Source organism: Rhineura floridana, chromosome 6, assembly GCF_030035675.1.
Source record: "Rhineura floridana isolate rRhiFlo1 chromosome 6, rRhiFlo1.hap2, whole genome shotgun sequence".
Taxonomy (NCBI): domain Eukaryota; kingdom Metazoa; phylum Chordata; class Lepidosauria; order Squamata; family Rhineuridae; genus Rhineura; species Rhineura floridana.
The window spans coordinates 74709709-74720804 of record NC_084485.1 but is presented as its reverse complement, the minus strand read 5'-3'; the positions used below and the strand labels follow the sequence as shown (position 1 = coordinate 74720804).

The 11096-nt window shown below is 42.5% G+C and overlaps 1 protein-coding gene across 3 annotated transcripts in view; it reads left to right on the top strand.

The window, feature by feature from the left end:
* The first annotated feature begins 313 nt into the window (after positions 1–313).
* ITPR3 (inositol 1,4,5-trisphosphate receptor type 3) overlaps positions 314–11096 on the top strand; it is a 150007-nt gene continuing 139224 nt past the window's right edge. For 2 of the 3 annotated variants that reach the window (XM_061632412.1, XM_061632411.1), the window contains exon 1: positions 316–676. In XM_061632412.1, the coding sequence (XP_061488396.1) occupies positions 588–676 (89 nt within the window). In that variant the 5' untranslated portion in view covers positions 316–587. Of the gene's footprint in view, positions 677–11096 lie in introns of all 3 variants that reach the window. The other variant, XM_061632414.1, reaches the window with a different exon arrangement.

The following is an 11096-nucleotide window of genomic DNA, read 5'->3' as shown; positions in this document are numbered from 1 at the left end:
TACATAAAATAAAACAGTCAGGAATATATAAATACAATAAATACAAAAATAATTCATTTCCCTTCCCCCCCCAAAAATTTCTTGCTGCCGCCTCATGCAAGAGACGCTCTTTCAAAAGCAAGACTTTGTCTAGCAAGGCTTGATGCTGGAAAAGTTTCTTCAGCGGGTGGGAGGCGTGGCCAGCAGGGGTGTGGCCTTTCCGCCTGCACCCCTGGCAGTCACAATTTGCATCGAATGTTTCATAAGGACTTCCTGGTCGCTTTCTATTGGCTGCAGGTAGAGAGCTGTACGAAGAAGAGAGAGTGTCAGCGCGGATTCATGCAAATCTCTGGCCGATTCCTCCCCCCCCCCCAGCACTAGCACCACTTATTGCTCCGGCTTTGCCTCCTCGTTGCTGTCTAGCCGAACTGCGTCCTGGATAAGCGTAAGCACGTGTAAACAGGGGGATCGCTTGACTGATCCTCTCCTCTCGTGTGGAGGAGTTTTGGGACCACCGGATCCCGGTGCCCCGCCAGCCACATGGTGGATCGCCTAGGTGGGAGTTGAAAGCCGAGAGGAAAAAGGCACCGGGACAAGCCGTTGGAATCATGAATGAGATGTCCAGCTTCTTGCACATTGGGGACATTGTCTCCTTGTACGCCGAGGGGTCGGTCAATGGCTTCATCAGCACTTTGGGGTGAGTGAGCAGCGCCCTTGCCCAGGCAGGGGGAAGCGGGTGTGTGGGGGTGGGAGGAATAAATCCTGCCGAGGAAATGGGTTTGGTGGTGGCTCTATTAAAAAAGAAACCGAACTGTTTCTAAGGCTGCAATCACTTAAGGTGGTAGACTGAAGTTGAAGTTCCGGAGGGTGGCTTATTGCCACACATCGAACCCTAGTTTTTAGAATGATTTGTGCCCATATACACGCACCTACCACTGTTGAATGGCAGTTGGGATCTTTTTCTGCCTGGATTTGGAGGGTCGATAGTGGAGCTGGTTTTTTGTCCGGCGGGAGACAAAGATCAAAGCTCGCTCGGTTTATGTGTAGCTTGAGATCTTCCTGCTTTGGGCTGTAATCTGTTCCCTAACCAGCAGGGGTGAGGCTTAATGACAATGGCAACCCAGCCTCATTGATGGTGGGTTTCTGTTGAGGCTGTTGGGTGTTTGGGAAGATAGTGGGTAATTTGGCAGTTGGCCATAAAAGTAATTGTAGCAAGAAGACCAAAAAAAATTGCTTTGATATGTTGGAGACCCAGGACTGATTCCACCATATATTTTTAACCTACAGATGACTCAAACCTTTCTGAGTTTGCAGTTATATAGGCTAGTGTAATTTGTAACAGGTTATCATGGATATGGTCAGCAGAAATCCTCATGATTATGACAATGGGGGAAAAGTGTCTGAAGAATCCTGGGAATGGTTGCCACAAGTATATGCTTGAAAGTTCTTTTGTCCAGAACTTACCTGTTGGTACACAAAATGTATTGAATGTACTAGCTCTAACTGGATATATTAAGAACATAAGAAGAGCCTGCTGGATCAGGCCAGTGGCCCATTTAGTCCAGCATCCTATTGTCACAGTGGCCAACCAGATGCCTCTGAGAAGCCCACAAGCAGGACCTGAGCACAAGCAGGACATGAGCGCTAGAGTGTTCTCCCCTCCTGTGGTTTCCAGCAACTGGTATTCAGAAATATATTGCTTCCGACCATGGAGGAAGAGTATAGCTAATGTGGCTAGTAGCCATTGATAACCTTATCTTTCCTAATGTTTTTAACAATGATGTTGAAAACTCCAGTTGCTTTGCATCTTGGCTGTGATTTCTGCCCCCAATACATGGCCAAATAATATTAATGCAATTAATACTATCAGTGTTGTATAGAGGAATGCTAATCTCCAGCAGACAGGACTCTTGCATTTGCTTTTCTTTTAGAACAACAAACTGTATCATGAACTGTAGACGCCTTTTCCTGAATCACCACAGCCTCGCCTTTTTGATGCTGTCTGCTTCCAGCTGACCCTCCCACCCGTGTCCCTCTTTTCTCCAAATCTCTCCCTTCACTTTTGTCCTGTCTTTTGCTTAAGACTGTAAGCCTGCTGGGCAGCGACTTTGTCACTTCTGAGTTGTGTGCAGCACCTAGTGCATGGCTGGTGCTCGCTCCAGAAATGCTAATTAACAACCATGAATCAGTGCCTGCAAACTGTGACATAACCTGCCAAGCAGCTTGTCAGCATGCAGTACTCAGTAGCTGCTAAAGACTGCCATCCAGCTGTGCTAATTTATTCTTTGCTCTGGGGGTCTGTTTGTATCCTCAGCAGACTCTGTAAACATTCTCCAAGAGAAGAAAAGGCACAAAGTAATGTTACTGGTTGGACGTGGGCAGATTCTTGGTTGCTCTCTGCCAAGGATCTTACTTAGAGTTGTGCTGCTTGTAAAAACCACGCAGGATGCCTGTAAATCCAGAGTAGGAGTCAGCAGCCACGGTGCTACCTCCCACAACCTGCAAACCCATGCATTCCTTTTTAACCTTCTCTCCCTTAGCTGACTGTTTTGTGGCTAGATGGCAGAGTCCTGTGTTGATTACTCTATGGGCATGTTTACACAGGTGGATGCTTGCTACATTCCTGCTATGTGGCCAGTAGTTCCGCACAAGAAAGAAGCCCCTTTCTGGCAGAAATGAAAGTGGTGAAGGGGCATATTGTTTTGATATCACAGTGACAGCCATGCAAGCTGCAAACTATTCCATGCTTCTGCCAGTCTTTAGCAGATGAGAAGAGGTGCAGCACAAGGCATAATGAAGACGGTGCAAGTTGGATACACTTCAGAGAAAATCCATTGCTGATTAGATGCATTTGGACTGGTGCAAGCAGAACCTGAGAGTTTTCCTCCTCTGGAAACAGGCAGGGACCTTCTGCTCTTGCTCTTCTCTTGGTTCTAAGAATGGCCGATACAAGTTGCTCTAAGGGCCTGTATTACTATAACCCTACATGACGGGACCAGCTTAGGAAACAATTACTGATGTCCTGTACAATGGAGCATTATGCTACCTGTACATAGACTATTGTGGGTCTTTGTGGTACACCACAGGATGAAATCTGCAAGATATGGCGGCTTGCTGGGTCTTTTCTCAGTACTCTTTGAAGGGATTGCACAATCTCCTATGACTGTGCATTTGTGAGTCACATCCAGATACCCACATGCATAAAGAGTATATAGAACACCAGGTGTCTCTATGCATAATTATAGAGGCACATGCATTGTCCTTGCTTACATGAAGACACAAGTAGGCTGTGGGAGGTGCTACCAAATTTAGAGGATGCTTCAGACTTCCCGTAGAAAATGATTTTCGAGAGAGAGAATGTAAGGTTCATGGGCCCAACAATTGTTGCCTACTTGGGGGCAGGTAGGCGCTGGGAGATGCTGCTGTCTGCCTCCAATCAAAAGCAGAAGTAATCTCTGTGAAACAATGACAGAGCTGCAGGCAAGAGGAAAGAGAACCTAAACCAAGAAGGACTAGGGCAGCGGTTCCCAAACTGCAGTTTCTGGACTACCAGTGGTCTGCGAGCTTTGTTCAGGTGGTCTGCAACATATCTGTGGATTTTTTGTTGGAAACGGCACATCCATCTCATTAAACATTCATACTGATTTTGAATGGTATTTTATTGCTTTTTTATTGTATTTTATATTACAATTTGAATTCTATGGAATATAATAAAATAAAACTACAATGAAAAGTCATACAGCATCTAGCACAGCGCATCACAATTGCTTACAGCAGCAGAAGATTCAGTAACTTTTAGGTGGACCATGGAGAAAAAAGGTTTGGGAGCCACCATACTAGGGCAAACCAAATGATCCACAATCTGCTGCTCAGTCATCACAGTTTTACATCATTGCCTGCAGCTGCATCATCCGCAGCTCAAAACAAAAATAAAGACTTCATGACAAGATAATGCAAATCTTGAAATCTCTGTAATTTGCAGTGCAGTCAAGTAGGAAGTTCCTCACTTGAACCAAAATTCTAACATGAACTCGCACAGTAATCTTAAGCAAGCCACTCTCTTTAAGCCTGTCCCTCATCTGAAATATGGGGATAATAATACTGACCCACCTCGCAGGGCTGTTGTGAGGATTAAAATATAATGTATGTAATTACCTTGAATGCTCTGAAATGCTATATAAATGCTAAGCATTATTTTTGTGATGGACTGTCCCTGATGCTCCTTTTTCAATGGATCAGGATTCATTTGTAAATAGGTATATTGAAAAGCTGCTAAAATTTTCCAGATCAAATCCCTGTTAGTATAAAATTTGGGATTTTGATACAATATATACAATGAATCTTGAATGAAAGTCTTCAGGACTGGAGGAGATAACTGGGTCAGGGCAACAGTCTAAAACAAACTCAAGTTATAAAACCATATGTTCCTTTGGAAAGTCCTGTTTGTAATGTAGTTTGGTAGTCAAATAGCCTAGCTAGCTCTGGCCATAACATTTCATATGTGACTGCTTGGTTCAGAAAAAGCTCAGAAACTCCCAATCCATCTACATCGACTTCTTCTCTGTCAGAAGAGAAAAATGTGAGTTGTAATGTTGGAAGGAGAATTGCTTACAGAGAGAATCCAAACTGATGAAACTGGTCTCAGGTGTCAAAACACTGTAGTTCACATACTAAGAGGTTACAGTCAGTTGATGTGGCTGGAGCTACCCTGAACAACTGGAAGCTACTCCAGAATTAAGAAGTCCACTACCTAGACAGAGCTTTCAAGGCTGCTATTTCTTTCACATGATTGAGGCAGATACACAGAGCCTGATTGTTCTTGGATTTTACTCTCACGTTGTAATGACACAGTGGGCCTTAAAAGTTCCATTTCTTCCCATCCGATCTCTTAAGCTACAGCTTCCGTTGTTAGATCTCAGAAGAATGGTTCCCCAAGAACCCCTTTGGCAATTCAGGCCATAGCTGCATTCAGTTTGCATCCCTTGTTGGCTGCCTCGGGCGGGACCATATAAAGTTCCTTCAGGAAGCATCAGTGCAGTATGATTCTTCCCTGCAGGACTGACTCCTCTTAGCACTGGTCTTTTGACTTCAGTTCCTGTTTTTAGGCTAGGATGAAACCTCCTACTTTCAAATATAGGGTGTAGTCCTCAGGTTCCCTGATGCACAATGTGGAGATGTTATCCAGTATCGATTCAAGCAGCACATGCTTTTGCCTGATATGTGAAAAAACTTCTTGTGGCTTTTGGTGGCATGACGAATATCCGAACCACATTATGAAGAAGCAAATCCTGCTGAGCTCAGTGGCCCACTTACCCTCAACTATAGTGTTTATGTTCTGAATACCAACTTATTCTATGTTTCTGCAGCAGACATAGGAAGTTGCCTTATCCTGAATCAGACCACTGGTTCATCTAGCTCACTATTGTCTCCGCTGATGGCAGTGGCTCTCTAGGGTTTCAGATAGTGAATCTACCTTACAAGGAGATGTTGGGGATTGAATGTGAGACCTTCTGTATGCAAAGCAGACGCTCTACCACAGGGCCCTTTGGCTACAAAGAACAAAGCACTTAGCAATGAAATCAAAGGACTGGTTCATAAGGGGAAAGCCAGTAGAAGCATCATTCTAGACTCCACTCTCAAGAATACATTGTCAGGGCCTTGTTCATAATAGGTAGCGTGAGACTGGGATACTAACTGGACTATCACTGTTTGTATGATCTTGCTCATCCACTAGGATTATTAGGAGAGACTCTCTTGTATGCCTGCCCCCCATCCGAGGTGAACTGTGGGGAATGAGTGAGAAAGCTATCTCAGTTGCCCTGGGAGATCTGCTTGGCCCTCTCACTGACAACCTTTTGCTGCTGCTTGAAAACTATCTTGTTTGCCAGATGTTTGGCCTGTTCCCCCCCCATGTTTTAATTTGAAGATGTTTTGTTTTAAAGATGTTTTTACTATTTTGTCTCTTTTGCCCTAAGCTCCTTCTGGGAGGAAAGGTGGGATAGAAATTTTGTAAATAAATAAATAATAATAATAATGGATTTTGATCTGTCTCTCGTAGTTCTCTCTGTGATTTTTATTTGTCTTCTTTTTATTATGTTTTTGTAATTGTGTTTGTCTTTTTATGTCAGCTACCTTGAAGTGTTTGAGTACTATAACCAGAGAAAATAAGTATTCCTAACAGCAATATTATACTCTTTCTATACCTGATGAAGACTATTCTACACACCATGAATTTCATACCTCTTGTCACTGACATGAGCTAAGAGAACAACTATTGGGCTCTTCTTAATTGAACCACAAATTATTATTATTTTTCTTAATCTATTCTCAAATAGCCTAAATAATTGCTTGTGAAGAAGCTATTGCAGTGTATTTTGGATGTGAGGCTTTGATAGAATCTTGTGGTTTAATATTGCATCACTTAGATTATTTGTGAAATAAGGGTGCTGCAGTTAATTACTTATAAATACAGGACCTTGGTGGGAAAGGATGAGTGGGAAAGGATGAGTGGGAAAGGATGGGCCAAACTGGATCAGTTGAAGAAGTGAGGTTCAAATTTATGTTACCTTTGAACCAGCTCATTCATCATTCTCAAGGCTTTCTTTAGCAAACTAGTGAATGCTATATTCATGTTAGCAGAGAGTGTTCCTGTAACTCCTAGGATAAAATAGCATTCAGGAGTATTTTAGTGGAATATCCAGATATAAATCAGAAGTGAAATGAATGAAAGTGTGGACAAATATCTGACTTAAGAATCTATCGCAAATTTTATTTGATTGTGTACATGCTTTTACATTTACATATCTGTCGTAATTTGATATACAAAGTTACTGCTTAGAAACTGTGGTATCAAGCAGTTTATACTATGATATTAAGCAGCGACCCTGGGCTTCTACTGGAAGGAAGGGCGGGATAGAAATCTAATAAATAAATAAATAAATAATATACATTATTAAATAAAAAATAAAAATTGCAAATGTAGGATGTTTTGATGGGCCCATGTAGGCTGGCCACTTATGCATCACCAAAAAAGAGGACAAATCAGGACACCGACTTGCACAAAATGTAAATATACTAATTTTATATGTATATGTACAGATTTAGAAATAATTGCTACAATTTAAGTAGAAATACAGCACTTTAAATTGCAGGCTGACCAGGCAGCCTTTTTGCCTGCTGATTTGCTGTCCAGGTGCTAACTGATGGGCAACTTTAATCCCCTTCCTGCTCTCCCTTCAGATGGCTCTTAATTGCTAAACTGGAAGATGCCTTCATGTAGAATACTGTCCTCCTTAAAGTGGGACACATGGCCACCGTAGTCCGATCAGAAAGGACTGTCTCATGGCTTTGGCCTTCCCAATCGCTCCATTGCAGAAGATCAGTGAGAGGAAAGGAGAAATGGCATGACCTGTTCCTTTCAGTTGCTCATTTTTGAAATAGTAAATCTCCCTGATTAAACTCAGTGTTTAATTTTAGTTGGACTGTGCCCTTTGTGCTTAAATTTCAATCCCAGCTCAAGATCAGTATTGAAAGCTGGCCAAAATAGCATGAAATTACAAGGTTGAAATGAATGCAGGAGACAATTAAAGACTTTTTTCAGACATGAAAGGCTTGTTCTCTTGTAACAGAAGAACCCGTTGGTGACCAAACATGTCAAATTACCCTAAGGCTAAATAAAGCTGCCAGTTACACCCTTCCCGCTACATACTTCGTTCTGAAGGCTTTGCATTAATCTCATGAAAAAACAAGCAGGCAGGGAGGGAAGAAAAATCTACCGATGATGATGGATTAAAGCAGCAACCATGAAAACAATTTACATGTTAAGAACAATTCTTAAAGAGGAGCTTTTTATATTAGCAGATGCAAGTCCTGGTTTCACTCATTCCTCTGTGTCACTTAGGAGTTAGGCCTGCCCAGATAGAGAGGCATTATTGTATAATTACAGTGACAGTAGCTTGGCTGTTGCCATGGTTAAGTAAATGGCAGTTTGCAGCTTTGGAGGTCACAATTCTGCATCCCATGTACTTTCCTATGAAATAATGTAGCCTTGAATTTGCTCATCTAACAGGATAATTTTGTAGGAAATGCTCTTAATAATTTTCTATGTTCAGCCCCAAGTTCATACTGCTACCTATTCTTATTTAACAATAACAGGATGATCCAGTGAAAGGAGAGGATGCCAGCTAGGGGCTGCAGTCCATTAAAGGTCACTGCGCAAGTGGTACCAAACCTAAGCCTCCATACCTGAGGACTGGAAAGTGGTCAATGTAACACCAATTTTTAAAAAGAGATCCAGGGGGATCCTGGAAATGCAGGCTGGTTAGTTCAATGTTTGTTTGGGGAAAATTGGTGGAAAGCACTGATAAAGATAGAATTACCAAGCATTTAGAAGAACAAGTCTTGCTGAAGCAGAACCAGCATGGCTTCTGCATGGAAAAGTCCTGACTTGCTAACTCAGCCTTTCCCACCGAGTGTGCCTCCAGATGTTGTTGGACCACAACTCCCATCTTCCTGACCATTGGCAATGTTGGCTGAGGCTGATGGGAGTTGTCGTCCAACATCTGGAGGCACACTGGGTGGGAAAGGCTGTGCTAACTTATTAGAATTCTTTGAGAGTGTCAACAAGCATATAGATAGATACCAAATTGTTCAGGATTGTTAAAACAAACAAAAAAGATTGAGAGGAGATCCAAAAGGGTATATCCCATGTGCATGAATGTGCAGTAAAACACCAAATGCAATTTAATGTAAGCAAGTATAAAGTGATGCACATTGGGACAAAATTCTTAGTTTCACATATACACTCATGGGGTCTGAACTTGCAGTGACTGACCAAGGATTAGATGTTAGGGCCATCATGGATAGCTCAATTGAGATGTTGATCCAGTGTGCGGCAGCTGTGAAAAAAGGCAAACTCCATGCTGGAGATCATTAGGAAAGGTATTGAAAATAAAACTTCTGATATCATAATGCTGTTGAATAAATCTGTGGTGTGGCCACATTTGGAATACTGTGTACAGTTCTGGTTGCCTCGCCCCAAAAATGATATTGTAGAGTTGGACAAGTTTCCAGAAAAGGGCAATCAAAATGATCAAGGGGATGGAGAAACTCTCCTGTGAGGAAAGGTTGCAGCATTTGGGGCTTTTTAGTTTAGAGAAAAGGCGAGTTGGAGGTGACATGATAGAAGAGTATAAAATTATGTGTGGTATGGAGAAAGTGAACAGAAACAAGTTTTTCTCCCTTTCATATAACACTAGAACTCGTGGAGATTCAATGAAGCTGAATGCTGGAAGATTTAGGACAGACAGAATGAAGTACTTCTTCACACAGTGCATAGTTAAACTATGGCATTTGCTCCCACAAGAGACAGTGATGGCCACCAACTTGGATGGCTTTAAAGAGGATTAGGCTAATTCATGGATAAGGCTATCAGTGGCTACTAGCCATGATGGCTATGCTCTGCCTCCATATTTGGAGGCAGTGTGCTGAATATCAGTTGCTGGAAACCACAGGAAGGGAGAGTGCTCTTGCTCTCAGGCCCTGCTTGTGGGCTTCCCATGGGCATCTGGCTGGCCACTGTGAGAACAGAATGCTGGACTAGGTGGGCCTTTGGCCTGATTCAGCAGGCTCTTCTTATGTTCTTAAGATCTGCTTTGGCAGTACATGACTATCTAGTGCAGTTCTCTATAAGGGGTAGTGCCTTTGCTCCAGCAGTAGAGAAAAGAAACTTTCATCAGTGTCACTTGTGCTTCTGCAGTTCAGAAACTCTGGGGAGAAAGGAGGCCTTGATGCAATAAGTGGACCATGGCATTTTTTCACCTATGTGTTATCTTTTATTGGAAAAGCTGTTTTTAAAATATAGGTATAGATATATATCTATGTGAAAATCCATCTCTATACAATTAATTCTAATGCTAGGAAGTGCTGGATGAGAATTGAGCGATCCTGCTACTGCGGCTAAGGAGCAGCATTCAACTAAATAATTGTGCTAGCTCAAGAATTACACTTGTGCAATGGGATTTTCCCCATTCTTCTCCCCTGCATGTGCCCTGCCCCATCCCCAAATCTGCTCTGGAGTGTTGGGGGAACCTCCAGAATAGATTTAGGGTGCTCACAGGGGAAGGATAGGGTGAGAATGATCCACTGCATAAAGAGAAATCCATGCACTGACAGAATCAGTGACTGAGCACTATGTTGAATACAACCCCAAGTAAGAGTAAGTTTGCAGCTTATTGGGACCTAGGGGCAGGGTTTAATAAGAAAGAAAGAAGGGTTAATTGGGCCTGGGGACTGATTCTGTGTTCCAGAATCCAGTATTCCAGAATTTAGCTGTAGAGCTGGTAGAATGCGTAATATCTTAGGGAAGAATGTACATGGGGAACAGCTTTATACTAAATCAGGACAGTAGTCTGTATGGTCCACTTCTTTGCAAACCCTCCTGCTAGTGATTGACCATAGAATCTTCTACAGGTCAGGCATGGACTCTGCCAGTGAGCCATGTAATAATGATACACCTCTGCTCAGCCAAAGATAAAGGTATATTATCATCATTGCCCTGCACAGATGGTAGATTAGAGCATGGGAAGATTGACTTGTTTTCATTGTGGGATTGGACAGCAGATTTGGCTTTCCGTTCTTAGTCTTGTGTCTTAATTGTTGCTTGCTTCCTTGTTTCTTTGCCTTGAGCTAAACATGAAGCTACCTGATACTGAGTCAGGCCATTGGTCCATCAAGCCCGATGCTGTCTATTCTAACTAGCAGTAGCTTTCCAAGGTGTCAGGCATTTCTTAACCTTGCTACCCAAGGCCCTTTTAAACTAGAGATGTCAGGGACTGAACCTGGGATCCTTTGCCGATAACAACAGGCAGCCATGCTCCCCACTGCAGAATTGGGCTGGGCAATGTGAACCTTGATCTGATCCACAGGACACTTCTTATATTCTTCAACGAGAATGCTTAGTCAGAATTCCCTGACACAGTGCCTTCAGTGTTAAGGGTATGAGTATGCACTTTCACTTTGTTAATATAACTCACAAGTAGTGGATCCTAGTAAATAATAAAATAAAATGTAAAAAAATGTAGACTAGGAATGGGATCTGCATTTTGGTGCTGGTTCGA